This window comes from Rhinolophus ferrumequinum, chromosome 6, assembly GCF_004115265.2.
Source record: "Rhinolophus ferrumequinum isolate MPI-CBG mRhiFer1 chromosome 6, mRhiFer1_v1.p, whole genome shotgun sequence".
NCBI classification, from domain to species: Eukaryota; Metazoa; Chordata; class Mammalia; order Chiroptera; family Rhinolophidae; genus Rhinolophus; species Rhinolophus ferrumequinum.
The window spans coordinates 64,667,333-64,684,550 of record NC_046289.1 but is presented as its reverse complement, the minus strand read 5'-3'; the positions used below and the strand labels follow the sequence as shown (position 1 = coordinate 64,684,550).

At 55.7% G+C, this 17,218-nt stretch overlaps 1 protein-coding gene across 2 annotated transcripts; it reads left to right on the top strand.

Annotated features, from left to right (window-relative positions):
• The first annotated feature begins 1,295 nt into the window (after positions 1–1,295).
• On the top strand, positions 1,296–16,938 carry DISP2 (dispatched RND transporter family member 2). 2 transcript variants are annotated; one of them, XR_004423205.1, is made up of 9 exons: positions 1,296–1,582; positions 6,463–6,792; positions 7,077–7,106; positions 7,243–7,366; positions 7,649–7,764; positions 7,957–8,084; positions 8,451–8,548; positions 9,832–15,461; positions 15,784–16,938. XR_004423205.1 is itself a non-coding variant. In XM_033108158.1 (8 exons), exons 1-8 carry the CDS (start codon positions 1,332–1,334, stop codon positions 13,090–13,092), a joined length of 4,338 nt encoding a protein of 1,445 aa, XP_032964049.1. In that variant the 5' UTR covers positions 1,296–1,331; the 3' UTR covers positions 13,093–16,938. The 2 variants fall into 2 exon arrangements, 1 of the variants encoding a protein (XP_032964049.1); XM_033108158.1 differs by having other exon boundaries at positions 9,832–16,938.
• Positions 16,939–17,218: the final 280 nt, after the last annotated feature.

Below are 17,218 nucleotides of genomic sequence, written 5' to 3'. Positions count from 1 at the left end.
GGTGAGCCTTCCAAAGTTCCATCTTGCATGCCTCACTCTACAGATCAGAAGCCTTCGATGGATCCCTACTGTCCAGGTTTATTTCTCTAACGTAGGTCCATTCCCTAAATGTAGATTGAACTTTCCAGACTCCTTAACTTTGCTCAGTTCCCCACCCTCACCACTCCCCCTTGCCCCATCCCCAGGTTGGGAATGCCTTTCTTCCAAGCCAGCTGAAGCTCCATCATTAACATGAAGCCCATTAGCTTCCCTAAAGCCCATTAGGAAAAGAGAGGTCCTCTCTCTTTGCACACTGTTCCTTCTCTACAGCTTATATCAACTATCACATGGGCCTGACCACACTCTACCCAGTCGGCACCAATTTATGGGCTGGCCTTTTATCTCTCCAACGAAACTAAGCTACTCAGGGCAGGGCCCACAAGTTCTACACATCTAGATTGTCCCACCCCAGTGCCTTGCATAGAGTGGCATTTGTACAGAGTTCAGGGACACCTATACTCCAAAGACCCCTGGGTTCTGACTCACTCCCCAGCCCCACTCTTCAGCCAAGGCACCTCCCTGCACATTCACCCAGCTTGTTTGCTGTGAAATCCCACATCTGAGACCCTCTCCACTTGCCGAATCCCAGGCTTCTTACACTGCGCCTATCCTAGTGCTACCACATCCCTCTAGCCAGGCGGGTCCACAGCCCATCACACGTCCCCTCACTCTCGGCCATTCCTTGACCTAGGAGGCAGCAAGTGCCCTGGAGTGAGTGGCTACTGGGATCTCCCAGGCTGAAGCCTGGGTGATTCTAAGAAAAGGAGCTGGGGATTTTCTGAGTGTCTCTCTTCTCCCTCTCCCAGCCCCATACTCCACACCTGAGTAACAGAATTGGAGCTCCACGTGTGATGGGTGCAGACCGAGGTCCCGGTCCAGACAAACGTGAAGAAAAACCCAACTTGAGCAGGTGCCAAGCGCACTGGGGTAGAGCAGGAGACGCTGACCGGAGCGGAGAGATATGTGTGATTATAGTCGCCCGACCTCTTGGCGCCCTGTGCAGTGTACTGCGGGCGTGGAGGGGCTCCCTCTTTCCTACTGGAAAAGTCTGCATTTCAAGTTGTGAGGCTCTCTATACTTTGGGGTTGCACTTCTGGTTCCTTACGGGAAGACCGATGCTCCCCAGGAAAGGCCGGTGTGCGGACTACAGCCAGACGGCCGGACTCCTAACCGCAGCTCTCAGACCTGGCCGGGGTACAGGGGGCCCACGCCACCAGCCCGGGGGTCTCAAAGACAGCGAGCCTGCAGCTCTGGGCAGCAGCGCCGTGGGAAGCCTCTGTCCCCGCCCCCCGATGCCGCGCCCATTGGTTGGCCTCCCCGTCAGCCCCGCCCAGCGATCGCCCCGCCCGGCCCTTACGCATGCGCAGGAGCCCGCCGCCGCCCGCGACCGCTTCAGCACCAGAGCCCGGACAGCGGCGCCGCCCACGGGCATGGACCGAGGTAGAGGCAGTACCAGCAGCGTTCCGGCTCCCGGCCCCGGTCCGGAAGGGGAGCAGCGGCCGGAGGGGGAGCCCTTGGCCCCAGACGGCAGCTCCCCGGACAGGTAGGGCGGACGGCTCCGCAGACCCAGCTCACAGACCTTCCCAGCACCCCCGCCCCAGTTATCCCCAGTAGCCGCCATATGTCGCCCCATTCATTCCCCAGCCTCTCCCAGGGCCCCTTCCGGCACCTCAATGTTCCCAGTCCCCTGACCACGCCCTCATTCTGCCGGGTCAATTTTCTCTCTCCCTGATACCTACCCCTTACTGTCAGCACCCCCATCGCCCTCACCACCCTGGTACCTGCCCCACCCCCTGTTCCTACCTTACCTCTAAGGCCTGGGGTACCCCACCCCTCCGGCCTCCCGAGCCCCTCCCTCTAGGCCCTGTCCCCATGTCTTCTCAATAAGCCCCAAGCCTGCAGCGACCTCAGTCTGGGTTCCTGCATGTCAGTATGCTCGAGGGTGCGCATGTATTGTAGACGGGAGGCTCGCCAAGGTGTGTGTCCTGGGGAAGGCAGGCGCTCGTCGGTCACGCCTGGGACTGTCTTTGTCCATCACCGTCAGTCTCCACCCTGCCCCGCATGGCGGGCTGCACACGTGTGGGCTCGAGTCTCTGCCTGTGGCAGCTACCTGCCCTTACTGGAGGCACTAAGGTGGGCAGGCTCTGAGGCTCAGGCTGTGGTCAGAACTGTCCCTGAAAGAGCCCCAAGCGGACAGGACCGGAGGAATATTTTCCTACTGAGGGCCCTGATCTCAGTGCTTCTCCTCTCCCTTTCTCCACCATATGTGTGAGGGAACAGCCCAGCCAGGTAGCAATATGGCGCAATTTCTGTGCCCTGCCTGATCTGCTGCCTCCAGAATCCCTCCCCTGATGTGACATTGCCTTTCTCTCCTGCCTGGACTGAAATAAGAGGCGTTCTTTGGGGCAAGAAGCAGAGGTGGACACATTGTCTCCAGACTGCCCCGGTTAATATGTACATTCTGTACCTCAGAACAAGAGGAGGTCCCACAAGTAGAGAGAAATAGTTTCTTCCTTCAATTGTTAACATATCAGCCTGGACAAGTTGAACCACCTTTCCATCTGAAAAGCACAGAGCTTTCTTCAAGGGGGTGAGACACAGAATGAATGTGTTCCCTGGCCCAGGGGGTTGCCTGGGACTATGGCCTGACCAAAGAGCCAGGGGGGTGGGGGGACCGGGCAGGGACAGTGACAGGGTTAGCAGGGGCCTGGGACCAGGAGTATCTCTATAAGGGGCTGGAGAGTCATTGGGTGTCTTGGATATTTTGCCAAGGATTAGCCCTGTCTGGTCTGCTCACTTCCCCTGCACACGAGGGTCGTTCTTGGGCACAGGAACCACTTGCTGTCCTTCAGCCACTCCCTGGGACCTGTGGCCCCTCTCGGCACGTCCCCAGAGATTCTGGGCACTAATCAGGCAAAGGGACTCCATTCAATTCAAGAAACACAAATACTCTCCTGCTGAGCTAAGTAGAACTCTGGGGATAAATGCACAGTGAATGTTACAGCAAGCAGGTATGTGTGCACGTGTGTGTGCACGTGCACACACACATACACACACACACACACAGAGTCCTTTACTAATGCATTGACTAAAGCACAGTTTGAAATAGTTCACTCTTTGTGTTTTAAAAATTACCTTTTTATTTTCCTAGTGGCATGAACTGCTCCCCCATCTATCCTGGCCACTGTGTGGGATCACATGGAAGTCCACATGGCTATATGTCTGTGGACTTGGGGGCAAGGTTGATGCACATGTACATTGCCCTTACGGGGCTCCCAAGTTGGGGCTCTGCGTCTGGGGGCCTGTCAGCTAGGCCCTGACTGCTGTGACTGGCCTCTCAAGGAGGCCTGTGTCACCACTTTCCATCTGCCTGCCTGCCCCAGTCACTTGGCTTACAAGCCAGTGGGCCCAGGCAGGCAGCCCAGGAAGTTGTTCATCCCAGTCAGAACCATGGAACTGAGAGGGTAAGAATGAAAGCCCCCTGGGGAGGCAGGGCCTGGAGTGCTTAACTCGTATTATTACTAGGTCTCCTGAGAATAGAGGGCAGCAGGAGCTGGCAGGAGAAAGCTTTTATTCTGAGAATAGTTTGGCTGTTCTCCTTGGGAGGGTTGAGACAAAGGCTTGGTCCTACAGCCATCAGAATGTGGAGGGTTTCAAATTCTGCTGTATTGCCAATGATGGGCACAGTTAAGAAGGATGAAATTTGGGAACAGCTGATCCTAGGACCCCGGAGATAGATAGAAGGGGTTGAAAGAAGGGCCTGGGGCCAGGAAGATCTCAACAGAAGCAAATCAATGGTAGGTGCTGGAATTCCCCTTGAACAGAAGCCACCTAAGGAAGGGGTTGGGCTTATGAGGTTGGGCAGACTGGTTAAGGGAGAGTGCTTCCATTATTTTCTAGTACCCCCTGGAGTGCTGGCTTCCCTTAATGAAAAAGAAACTGACATTCCAAGTGGTGGCCTGGATCCTAGGAAAAGCCCAGTGCTCAATGAGTGCTCTAAGGCCATGGGCAGTTGGAATAGGCACCCTGGCTTCCCCACCCTCCTGACTCCTGGAAGGCAGGCCCTGCTCTAAAAAGGGAGACCAGGACTAACGGGTCATCTTTGTGCCTTCAGGATCCAACCCAGACCAAGCTCAGTACCCAGTATGTGGTAGGTGCTCAAAAAAGATCTACAGAATAAAAATCTTAAAGAAGATGTCCGTAGTTACACATAAACCCAGGCCATGTATCCAGCTTCCTTTTGGGCCATGAAGATGGGCCCATAAGGTCTTTTATCTGCCAGGACACTGGTTGCTATGTAATTAACTTTATGGGGTCATCTGAGGTCTTGCTTTCGAACAACTGGTAGAATTCCTGTTTTTATAAAAGTTGAGTTAGTAAAAAAAATAATAATAATAATAAGTATCAGTGATTTAAACCTGAGATCAAATTCTGATGCAGTTCTGGATAGCAAAAAGGAAAGTATTTATAATTACATATGTAGTGAGAATCTCAAGGTGTAAGACGTTCTCAAGTAGAAATACATTATCTGAGGTGCATAAAGAGGTCAAATTGTAAATATAAATATACTTCTTAAACTACATGCTCCCTGCAGCACTGAGTGTGATAAGCAGCAGGAAAGCAAATGTGTCTTCCACATGTCGGGCACCTCACATGGTGTGTCAGTTAATTCCCATATCTAACCTGGGAGGGGTTGTTGTCATATCCTCACTCACAGACAAGGAGGCCAGTGCTCCAAGAACTGTGTCTTTCCCAAGGCACCAGAGCTAAAGGACGATGGAGCCAGGAGCCCACTTCCATTCCCCCATTGTACTCTCAGCATAAGGGTCATTCTCCCCAGACTGCTATGCCAGCCAGCCAGCCTTCTGGAAGAAAGAGGATGAGCTTACCTGTTCTTTCCAGTTCCTCTACTCAGCCTCTGGTCAGTACCCAGCCTCTGTGGGCAATGTCTACTTGCATCGGGATTCTGGCCCGCAGCCCAGCAGTGCAGCAGGCAAGACTGGAATCCAGGGGTGGCTCGGCATACAGCTGGCTCTCCCACGGGAGGTATGCAAGCTCCGGCAAGCCAGCTGATCCAGGAAGATGGGGGAAGGAGACAGGGCTCTGCCAAGGCTGCCCAGTCCAGAACCCCTGAGGAAGCCCCGCCATTGCCCTCAGGTACTCTGTTCTGTAGCCATTTTCTCCTGACCTAGGTCTGGTAATCCAGTCACTGAGGCAGGACTCCATGTCCCCTGTACCCAAGGAGTGGGGCTGGGTCCCTGCACAGAGTGCTGTGCTCATGAGTAATTTTGAAAGAGGAATCTATTTCTGACTCCTCCCTGGCAAGTTCCTTGGGGGTGCCAACCCCCTCTCCCAACTGTGCACACACTTGCAACGCAAACCTTCTACCCCATGGCCCAAGGTTGGTGGAAGGGCAGCAGCTGCCTCTACCAGACTTTCCCTCACTACCCCCATCCCTGTGAAGGTCAGGCTCTCCTCTGGGCCCCTTCAGCCCTCTGTGACTTCCTCTCTCAGAGCACTGAACATACTGGATTGTCCACATCTCCCACCTACTATGAGTGCCTGGAGGATAAGGGCTGGGCCCTCTTCATCCTAGAACCACTATCAGCAGCCTGTATGGCACTCAGTATTCATTCAACAAACATTTCCTGGGCACCTTCTGTGTGCAAGATACTGCTCAAGGCCCTGGGGATAGAGAGACGAACAAATGCACCAGGCCCCTGCTCTTCCAGAACTCACATTCCATATGAGAGACAGGCAATAAACATGACAACTATATAATATAATGTTCGGTTGTAGCAAATGCTCTGAAGAAATATAAAGCAAGTAGTGGGTAGTAGGGGGATGCAAAGCTGGTGGATGATTATTTAGAGAGGGTAGTCAGGGAAGGCTTCTCTAAGAAGGTAATCGTTGAACTGAGACTAGAATAAAGAGAGGGTGGGAACAAGAGTACAGCAGGTACTCACTAAATATCTCACAAGACAATGAACCGATGACCATAGCAGAAAGAGCACAGGACAGCAAGTCAGAACCAGGTTCAAGGCCCCGCTCGTCACATCTCACTGAACCTCAGTTTTCAAATCTATAAACATGGAAAATACTTCCCTTGTGGGTTTTTGTAAGGAGTAAATAAGATCACACATGTAAAAGCACATTCATTGCCGAGAACAGTGTCTGTCGTGTAGCTGCCAATAATGTTTTTTGAGTGCATGGACAGATGAGTGAATGAGACAATGAACCCCAAGAGGTAGGTTGGGGATGTAGACCCAGGCGCCCCCTACCTTCCTCATCTCTCCCCCAGGAGTAATAGAGAAACCCCAAGCCCCGTCTCCTTGTCTTGGCTGGCTTACTGAACAAAACTGGGGCACCGGGTGGCCCCCCCATCATCCGCCACCCAATCTTCCCTGTCTTCTCTCTCCCCAGGTCCCAGAGCAAGGCTGTGGCCCCTGAGGCAAGCCCAGAGAGAAGCAGCTCCCTCCACAGCTGCCCCCTTGAGGACCCTTCCAGTTCTTCAGGACCTCCACCACCAACCTCTACCCTCCAGTCTGTGGGCCCATCCAGCCCCTTGGCCCCTGCCCACTTCACTTATACCCGGGCACCACAGGAATACCGGGGGGGCAGTTCCCTGCCAGGGCTTGGGGACCAGGCAGCTCTGTGCTCCCGTGGCTCCAGCCTCAGTCCCTCTCCAGCCCGCTCACAGCATGATGGGGCCTGGAAGCCACCATCCGTGCAGCACCATGTGGTCAGCGTCAGGTAAGTAAGGAGCGGTCCAGCAGCCTGCCAGCTGCCACTGGAAGGTAGGGCAGGGCTTAACAGTGGGGCCAACCGCCCAGGCTCTGGAGTCTATCAAGAGGCACCCCAAGATGTCCCCTGCCTCTTATGGAGGAGGCAGCCTGGATGGAAGAGGAAGGAAGGGTTGCAGCTGGGCAGTGGGAAAGCCTGAAAGTGTTAATACCATCTTCCTCTATGTGCCCCGTCCCCACCCCCCACCCACAAGAGGACTCTGGCAAGCAAGTCTATTTTCTTCTCTTCTACAGGCAGGAACGGACCTTCCGGATGCCAAAGAGGTAGGCCTAGGGCTTGTCTGGACCCCATAGTGACCAGGCTATGCCCAGTATAGCCTTACCACCCCTTCTTGGTGGTTCCTAAGCTCACGCACCCAACTCAACACCAACTCCTGTGGGCTCTTTTCCTCGTTCCCAGCTACTCCCAGCTGATTGCTGAGTGGCCACTGGCCGTGCTGCTGCTGTGTCTGGCTGTCATCCTCCTCTGCACCTTGGCTGGACTCTTGGGGGGCCAGCTGCCCGACTTCTCCAAGCCTTTGCTGGTGAGGGGCCAAGGAGAGGGAGGGGGCCCCCAGGCTTGGCCACCGCAGCTCAGTCTAGGGCAGACAGTTGGAGTGGCCCAGCTGGGGATGGGGTGGCAGTGGTGGGCTCTCAACCTCCAGAGACAGTTGGGGAGATGGCACAGAGGTGATACTTTCATCCAACCATCCAGGCAGGCAGGCTGGCTTTCCCTGCTCCAGGGACCCAAGGGGCCATGCCAAGAAGGGCCAGCTGGAGAAGGCCTCCCGCTGCTTGCCTGATCTCCTGGGCCCTCCTCCCTGCAGGGCTTTGAGCCTCGGGACACAGACATCGGACGCAAGCTTGTGGTCTGGAGAGCACTGCAGGCCCTCACGGGCCCCAGGAAACTGCTTTCCCTTTCCCCAGACCTGGAGCTCAATAGGTAATAAGTTCTCATCTTTCCACTGTTGGGGGAATGGGGGAAAGAATGAGGTCTCTAGGGAGGGGCCAGCAGGTGACCTCCTCAAAGGCGGGTCAGAAGGGCTTGCTGGGACCCCCTGGGGAGTAGCTTCCGGCCTCCTCTGAACCCCCCACCTCTAGATGGTGCCTGGCATCGGTTTTCTCTCTACCTCAGCTCAAACCCCCACACCACTCTGAGCCCCACACCCTGGAGCAGTGCCCAAGAGGGCATAGCCCGGCCCCGGAGGATGGTGGAGCCCCTGGAGGACAGAGGGCAGGAGAGCTTCTTCTGTGGCCCCCCTGGTAAGCTAACGCCTGGCCAGCTCCTGGCTTTAATGGTGGTCCCCACCCCTCCTACTAGAACAGGAGAGCCCAGGAGAACAAATGTGGGCAGACAGAAAGGGAAGGAGGCCAGCTGGTTACATTAAAGCCAAGGAAGTTGGGTTACATTTGGGAAGATGAGCCAGGTCTCAGGTGCTCCACCAGGTAGGGTCAAGCTGGGTGTGGGTGGGGCACAGGAGCTGGGATGCAGGCCCAGAATGAGGCAGCCAGGCACAGGTTTCAGGCTCCCCGGAATCTGAACCTCATATGGCCCTGGGTAAGCATCTTCCCTTTGCTGGGCCCAGGACCTGGGGCCACAGGGCTGAGCTCTGGGGGTGTGTGTTGCAGAGAAGAGCTATGCACAGCTGGTGTTCATGTCCACCTCAGCGGGCAGCCTATGGAACCTGCACGCCATCCATTCCATGTGTCACATGGAACAGGACCAGGTGAGCTGACTGGGGAGGTGCCAGGGGCTGGGGCTGAATCAAGGACAACAGAGACCTGGTCCCAAGGAAATACAGCTGAGCCAAGACTGCCAGCGTAGACTGGGGAAGAGCATTTCCTGCTTAGAAAAGTATTCCAACCCTGCTGAGAGGCTCCAGGTTGGGGTGGGGAAAGAAGAGCCAAGACAAGTGCTAGAAGACAGACCATGCAGAGCCTGGGGATTTCCTAACGGTCCTGAAAAGGAGCCTCAAGAGCTGTTGGGAGGCCCCAGGCCCCCAACCCCCATCAATCCAAGTAGTGCCAATGCAATCGTGCTAACTAAAGAACCGTAACATCTGCAGAAAGGTTTGCTGCTAAAAACAGTGTGAACACCACTCAGTAGCCCAAGCTGCGCACTTTACCCAAGGGCATCTAAGTACCAAAGACACTGGTTAAGAACATGTGCTCTGGAGTCCGATGCCTGGATTCAAGGCCAGCTCCAATACTCCCTCGCTGTGTGACTTCAGGCATGTTTCTTAACCTCTCAGCACCTCAGTCTTCGTACCTATAAAATGGGGATAATGGTACTTTGTCATCAAGATGTTGTAACGATTAAGATAGAATTTGTACAACTATAGCACAATGATTGGCAATAGTAATCTCTCAGTTAATGCTACTATTGTCACCATGACCTCAGATCCAAGGCCATACAGCAGCTGGTGGCAGAACAGGGCCTCTAGTTCCCAGACGTATGCTCTGTAACCACACCAGCTATAGTGACGTCAACAGCCAGTGGGAGAAAAAAAGGAGGCATGAGGTCTGAGTAAGAAACAGCCTTGTGCCTAAGAGGGCTTAGGCAGACCAGTGGACAGAGAGAGGGGCTAGGGTGTGGCAGTGCCCCTGATCCTGGAATGTTCTGGCCTCCACGTTTCTCACCATTTGCTTCCAGTTACCGGGACCTTTGGCCCTGTTCCATCTGGTGCTGCTACTGCCACGCCTGCTCCTGGCTCAGGACATGCAAAGTTGGAGTGTGTGACCGGCAGGGGTCCTTAGGGAGGGTGTGTGACCTCTCAGGCTGAGGCCTCCTCAGGCAGCATCCCTGAGGCTCCTCTTTGATGGAGTCAAGATGTCAAGCTGACACCTTGGGCCAGGAGACAAAGGCAGAGCTGAGAGACAAGCCGTTCTTTCACTGGGCTCTGCCTCTGCCTTGCAGCCTGAAAGGAAGTGAGAGGGCCTCGGACAGGGCTGGGGAAACCTGGGCCCTTGCCCTGCTCCTGAGCTCTCTCCTGCGGTCTGTGCCCTACAGGTCCGCTCCCATACCCGCTTTGGGGCTCTGTGCCAGCGCACAGCAGCCAATGAGTGCTGCCCCAGCTGGTCCCTGGGCAACTATGTGGCCGTGCTCTCCAACCGCTCCTCCTGCCTGGACACTACTCAAGCAGATGTAGCCCGCACACTGGCCCTGCTGCGGGCCTGTGCCCTCTACTACCACCGTGGTGCCCTGGTGCCCTCTTGTCTGGGACCTGGGCAGGACAAGCCCCTACGCTGTGCCCAGGTTCCCACCAAGTGCTCCGGGAGCAGTGTAATCTACCAACTCCTGCACTTTCTGCTGGACAGGGACTTTCTGAGTCCCCAGACTGCTGACTACCAGGTGCCCTCCCTGAAGTACAGCCTGCTCTTCCTGCCCACCCCAAAGGGTGCCCCCATGATGGGCATCTACTTGGACCGCCTCGCTACCCCCTGGGGGCTCTCTGACAACTACACGTCCATCACTGGCATGGACCTGGGCCTCAAGCAGGAGCTGCTGAGGCACTACCTGGCCCAGGATACGGTGTACCCCTTGCTGGCCCTGGCTGCCATCTTCATCAGCATTGCTATCTACCTGCGTTCTCTCTTCCTCACACTTATGGTGCTGCTGGGGGTGCTGGGCTCCCTGCTGGTGGCCTTCTTTCTTTACCGAGTGGCCTTCCGCATGGCCTACTTCCCCTTCGTCAATCTGGCGGCCCTCATCCTGCTCAGCAGCGTCTGCACCAACCACACCCTCGTCTTCTTCGATCTCTGGCACCTCAGCAAGAGCCAGCTGCCCTCTGGGGGGATGGTGCAGCGCGTGGGCCGAACCATGCACCACTTCGGCTACCTACTGCTGGTCTCGGGCCTCACCACGGGCGCCGCCTTCTACGCCAGCTACCTGAGCCGCCTCCCGGCCGTGCGCTGCTTCGCCCTCTACATGGGCACGGCTGTGCTGGCGCACCTGGCACTCACGCTGGCCTGGCTGCCCTCCTCCGCCGTGCTCCACGAGCGCTACCTGGCGCGCGGCTGTGCAGCCCCGGCACAGGGCCCTTGGGCTGGCAGCGCCCCGGGGCGGCTGGCACTGGCGCTGCAGCGGCGGCTCCGCAGCCTTCGGCGGGCCACAACCCGCACTTCGCGCCTGCTCTTCCAGCGTCTTCTGCCCTGCGGCGTCATCAAGTTCCGCTATATCTGGATCTGCTGGTTCGCCGCGCTGGCGGCAGGGGGCGCCTACATCGCCGGTGTTAGCCCCCGCCTGCGGCTGCCCACCCTGCCGCCGTCCCGCGGCCAGGTCTTCCGGCCCAGTCACCCCTTCGAGCGCTTCGATGCAGAGTACCGCCAGCAGTTCCTCTTCGAGCGGCTGCCTGAGGGCGAGGGCGGCCACATGCCGGTGATTTTGGTGTGGGGCATCCTGCCTGTGGACACTGGGGACCCCCTGGACCCTCGCAGCAACAGCTCACTGGTGAGTGATCCTGTCTTCTCCGCCAGCAGCCCTGAGGCCCAGCGCTGGCTGCTGGCACTCTGCTACGGAGCTCGGAATCAGAGCTTCTTTGGTGCCCAGCCGCAGGGCTGGCCCACAGTGTGCTTCGTGGAGGCCCTCCGGCACTGGATGGAGAGTCCGGGTTGTGCCCGCCTGGGGCCTGGGCTCTGCTGTGGCCACTCAGACTTCCCCTGGGCACCCCAGGTTTTCCTGCACTGCCTCAAGATGATGGCTCTGGAACAAGGTCCCAATAGCTCCTGTGATCTGGGACCCCGCTTCAATACCCAGGGTGGCCTGGCAGCCCTGGTCCTACAATTTCAGACCAACTTCCAGTATAGTCCAGACTACAGCCAGGCCCACCATTTCTACACTGAGGTCAGCCACTGGCTAGCCGCTGAGCTGGGCAGGGCGCCTCCTGGCCTCCGCCAGGGTTGGTTCACCAGCCGTCTGGAGCTGTACAGCCTGCAGCACAGCCTGAGCACGGAGCCTGCTGTGGTGCTGGGCCTGGCTCTGGCGCTGGCCTTTGCCACCCTGCTTCTGGGCACCTGGAATGTTCCCCTTAGCCTGTTCTCCGTGGCAGCTGTGGCAGGCACCGTACTGCTCACCGTGGGGCTCCTGGTTCTACTCGAGTGGCAGCTCAACACTGCCGAGGCGCTCTTTCTCTCTGCCTCTGTGGGCCTCTCGGTAGACTTTACTGTTAACTACTGCATTTCCTATCACCTGTGCCCACACCCCGACCGCCTGAGCCGCGTGGCCTTCTCGCTGCGCCAGACCAGCTGCGCCACAGCCATGGGGGCAGCAGCCCTGTTTGTGGCGGGGGTGCTCATGCTGCCTGCCACGGTGCTGCTCTACCGCAAGCTGGGCATCGTCCTCATGATGGTCAAGTGCGTCAGCTGTGGCTTTGCCAGCTTCTTCTTCCAATCTCTCTGCTGTTTTTTTGGACCAGAGAAGAACTGTGGGCAGATCCTCTGGCCCTGCGCCCACCTGCCATGGGACGCTGGAGCTGGGGAGCCTGGAGGGGAGAAAGCAGGCCACCCACGATCGGGGCCAATGGGAGGGCCTCCCGGGTCCTGCTCAGAGCACTACGAGCTACAGCCCCTGGCACGGCGCCGGAGCCCCAGCTTTGACACCAGCACAGCCACCAGCAAACTGTCCCACCGGCCCTCAGTGCTCTCTGAGGATCTACAACTGCATGACGGCCCCTGCTGCTCCCGGCCCCCACCAGCCCCTGCCTCCCCACGGGAGCTGTTCCTGGACCACCAGGCAGTTTTCAGCCAATGCCCGGCCCTGCAGACCTCTTCCCCCTATAAGCAGGCTGGCCCCAGCCCCAAAACCCGGGCCAGGCAGGACTCCCAAGGGCAGAAGGCTGAACCTGTGCAGGCCCCCTCGGAAGCCCCAGCCCACACCCCCAAGCCCAAGGCTGCAGAGCCACCTGAGTGCCTCTGCTCCTCAGCCAGCACCCTGGAGGGGCTCAGTGTCTCTGACGAGACCTGCCTAAGCACCTCTGAGCCCAGTGCCCGTGTACCAGATTCTGTGGGTGCCTCCCCAGAGGACCTGGACGAAACTGAGCAATCAGTACCTGAGCGGGGCCAGCTGAATGGGAAGCGGGACACCCTGTGGCTGGCACTGAAGGAGACCGTGTACAATCCGTCACTGCCTGCCTCCCACCAGAGCAGCTCATCCTGGAAGGGCCATGGGGGGCCAGGGGATAGCAGCCCTGTGGTGCTGCCCAACAGCCAGCCAGATCTGCCAGATGTTTGGCTGCGCAGGCCCAGCACCCACACTTCAGGCTACAGCAGTTGAGGGAGGCCCAGGACGGCTGGACCAGGGCACAGAGCCTGTCAGGGATGGCAAGGCAGGGGCAGAACCCGGCTGGAGCCTCATGGTGTTTCCTCGTGTCAGCATGGAGAGGTCTCACCTTCTAGCTGTGGATTTTAAAAACTGCCAGATGTTCCAGCCTTGATCCAGGCTGCCGCTTACTTCCCACATCTGGAGGATTCAGTGGGGAAGGTCTTTGGAGGGAAATGCCAAGCTCTCCTTGTGACCTGCTAAGGGCTCGTCTGCCCCACAGTGCCAACCAGGACCCACCCTCTGGAAGGGGGAAGGCCAAATATGTAGCTCCAGGTATTAGGGGAGGTGGACCTGGCCCCCAGGCCAAGTAGCAAGAAGTCCAGTGGAACTAAGGGGCCCAGCTCTTGGGACCCTGTGGGGGTACCTCAGTGAGCAAAAGAGCCCTGAGGAACGTCAGTAGCCTCCTGGGCCTCACACCTTTCAGGGGCTCTTTAATAGGACACTTTCTTTTCTTTGGGGAGCTTCTCTGGGCCAGTATTGGGCTGGGGCTTCAATCCTGAACTGCCCTGCCCCCCTCACACACCCCAGTCTGACCAGAAATTCGTCAAGGCCGGGCAGAGATGGCAGCTGGGAGTGAGGCAGGAGGAGGAGCGCTGGCCAGCCTTGGAGCATCCCTGTTCTACTGAAGGCTTGTACCTCGTGGGAAGCTGTTCTGGCAGGGAAGAGTGGTCTCCCCTTGTTAACAGTCAGAATCCTTTCCATCCCTGCCTCTTTCAGTTTACAGAACACTTCCATACCCATTGTCTCCTTGGAATCTCACTTCACTATGGGGTAGCCTGCAGTTGGCTAGGCTCTTTTGCCCCTAATTTATAGGTAAAGACATCGAGACTAAGTAAAGTTAAGCAATTTACCCCAAATTACAAAGCTAGTAAAGGAGAACAGGTTTCCAGACCCACTCCACCACTACAACTCCCACTCTCCTCCTGGCTGCCTACCCCAGGGACATTGGTCTGTGGCTGTCCTCATCTTTTACCGCCAGCACCCTGCTGTTACCGGCATCCTCTGGGGTCTCTGAGTAAACTGCCCTCCCCCCCTTTTAGGCTTCCATCTCCAGAGAGAGCTACTCTGCGCAAGCCTGGAATTCCCCCATCATCCCTATGTGTCCTGCCTGATAGAGAGGCTCCCCTCCCACGCCCAGACACTGAGGACAGCAATAACTCAGGCCTACCCCATAGGGGCGCGTGTGAGTCTGAAGCTGTTCCCCAGGTAGGGTTCCCAGCTTCCAAAAGACAGGTCTCTCTGGTGGCCCTCAGCAGACCAAAGGCTGACTCCTCCCCCCCAAAGCAATGACTCTCTCTGGAAGATTTATCCCAGGTGAGAGCTCATGACAGAAACATCAGCAAGTTTACTGAATACCTGCTCTGCATATGGTACTGCAAGGGGACAGAGTCATGGAAGGAAAATCAACATCTACCCTCAAAGAGCTCAGCCTGTAGCTGGGGAAACAGCTTAAACGTCTGCACGAGCATCAGTGGGTCACTGAGGGCATCTGCCTGTCACCATCAGTATTGCTGGAGCTCAAGTACCCAGGACTGGGTAACCAGGAAGGCTTCCTGGAAGAGGGATGACTTGAGCTAGGCTTCAGAAGTCTTACGTATCTCAGACTGGAAGGAACCTTAACAATCATCTATTCCAGCAGTTTTCAAACTTTGTAGCCTCAGGACCTTTCTTCAAAGAATCTTTGTGTAGAAACACAGTATATAAAACATAAAAAACAGCTACTCTGGTGAGTGCTGGGTGGGGGAGGACAGAGCCAGTTCAGCCTCCTTTTCTGCTGTGCCTCTCAGAGGGCCCTGGAGAACCCCTCAACCTCCTGACTCCTGCACAGCATGTGGTGTGAAAACCCCTGACTCAGGCCATTTTACAGATGAGTATTACAGAGGGGGAGGGAGTTTCCCAGGGACAGTCTGTGGCAGAGCTGGAGACAAATTGGGCTGTTTTGTTTTTATCCTATATTGTGGAGACCCGCCTCGCACCCCAAGCAGCCCATGAAAAGTGGGACAGAAACCCAAATGAGACAGGCATTGTGGGAGAGACAGAAGACTGTGGACAGGGTACTTTGCAAGATAAATAACTCCCACCCATTTGACTCGACACCAGGAAGTGGAGGGAGTGAGTCGGACCTGACTTGGACCTGTGCCCGTGGGGGTCTGCTTGGGCCCCTCTCTCCTCATGTCCAAATGGAATTGAGCCTCTCTGGCTTCGGGCTGCTCCTCGGGGTCCTGACTTCTCGGCACCACAGACCATGTCCTTCTGTTATCACACAGCCAGGCTGAGAGAGCCCTGGCCTCACCTGGGACAGTCAGCCAGAGGGAGGACAGGTAAGCCCTTCCTCCTGAGCATGAGCAAAGTCTGGCCTTGACTCAAAAGAGAGTCCAGCATTGTCAATACTTCTCAGCAACTCACTGAGGTTCTTCTGCCCTGTGCTGTGGGAGGGCCCCCGGGACCTGGACCAGAAAGAACCTGCTCCTCTACACCCTCTTTTGTGTCTTTCTGGGGCAACATTGGTGTCTGGGACTGGAGCTTCCAAAGCTTTGCCAGAACACAACCACTGAAATGTGAGAGCCAGGGCACGGGGTGGGCACCAGGGATTTGGGCACACCTGAGGACCTTATCGGGGATTTCTGGGTCCCATTCATCCAGGCCATGGCCATACAACCCTACTGGACGGCAGAGGAGCCACAGAAGCTGATGTACTGACTGGATTTGTTCTGTGTGCCTCTGGGCCCAAAGGACTGGAAGAACCCAGTGGCAATCAAAAACTTCACCTCGTACCAAGAATGGCCTACACCCAACAGCAGACACCCCACTTCAGCGGGTAATCCAGCCTGCCTCCCTAGCCCCAATTTTGGAAAGCATGATTTAAAGCATTTTCTATTTCCTTTGAGTTTCCGCGGATCTAGTCACTTTGTTATTATTGTAGGTGGTTACAATCAGCCAGTGGCCCAGGACCTGTGGGGAGAGGCTTAGACGCATGCTGTGAGGCCAGGGAAAACCAGTCAAAGCATTCACATTTGGTCTGGAAAATTCAAGAAATGGTCTCTTACCACTGAGACACTTTAAAATACAACTACATTGACACTCATTTGGGACTTGAGAGTGTTTCTCCTATTCGTGTCACAGATCCTTGAACTCACAGATTATGTGTGGTGTGTTTTTAACATGTAACTCGGTATAGTTTGTTACTGTGGGAAAACCTGTCCTTCCATGGCTGTGGCGCTTTTGTGACAACGTTAAACAGAGATTGATTTGACTCTCAGAATCTTAGATTCTGGCACATGGCATATGCTATACCATGGTATTTAGGCAACATCCCAGCTTGAGCCTGATTCTGAAAACGACATCTCATAAGAGATTTATAAGCCAAACTTGCTCAGCCCCCTGCATCTCATTCCATTCTTCTCCCAGTGAATGACGGACAGGGAGGCAGAGGAGGGGTATCAAGAAAGACGATACATTGATTTACAGCCTTCAGCCGTTGTCTGGAGAATTCCTGTTCTTTTATTCCATGGTGGCCTCATCTCGGCTTTGGATAATACACATGGCAATGCCAAGCCCTCTGGCACCCCTGCCATGCATCAAGATCCCGTTTGCTTGGGGATAGGAAAAGCAGACATTCCTCACCCTTTCTACCCTTACCCTTGTTCATAGGGGCATCGGTAACTCAAGGAGTGGAGGTATTTATGTTTAAGAGAAGAAATTGTAACACAATTCACCAGGAAGATGAGAAACAAAAGAAAGCCATTATGTGCTATGTAAACGGCTAGCTGTCCCAGGCCACCTTCGCTGAAGAGCCCTGGAAGGACTTTGATAAACTTATAATTATTATCAGGCCTCTGTGTGGTTATTCATGTTATTCCTCAGCGTAGGAAAAAGATCAGCATTTTACCAAATTCACAAACATTGAATAAGAGCTTCAGTATTGCTAAAGAAAATCACACAGGTGGGCAGAGTGATGCAGATCTGAATTCATGACCTTCAACCTCAACTGGAACCTCAGCCCTGCCTAGCTAGTTTCCATTCTAATTACTAGTTTCCATTGTTTGTAATGACCATTTCATACTTTCTCTACCTTCCC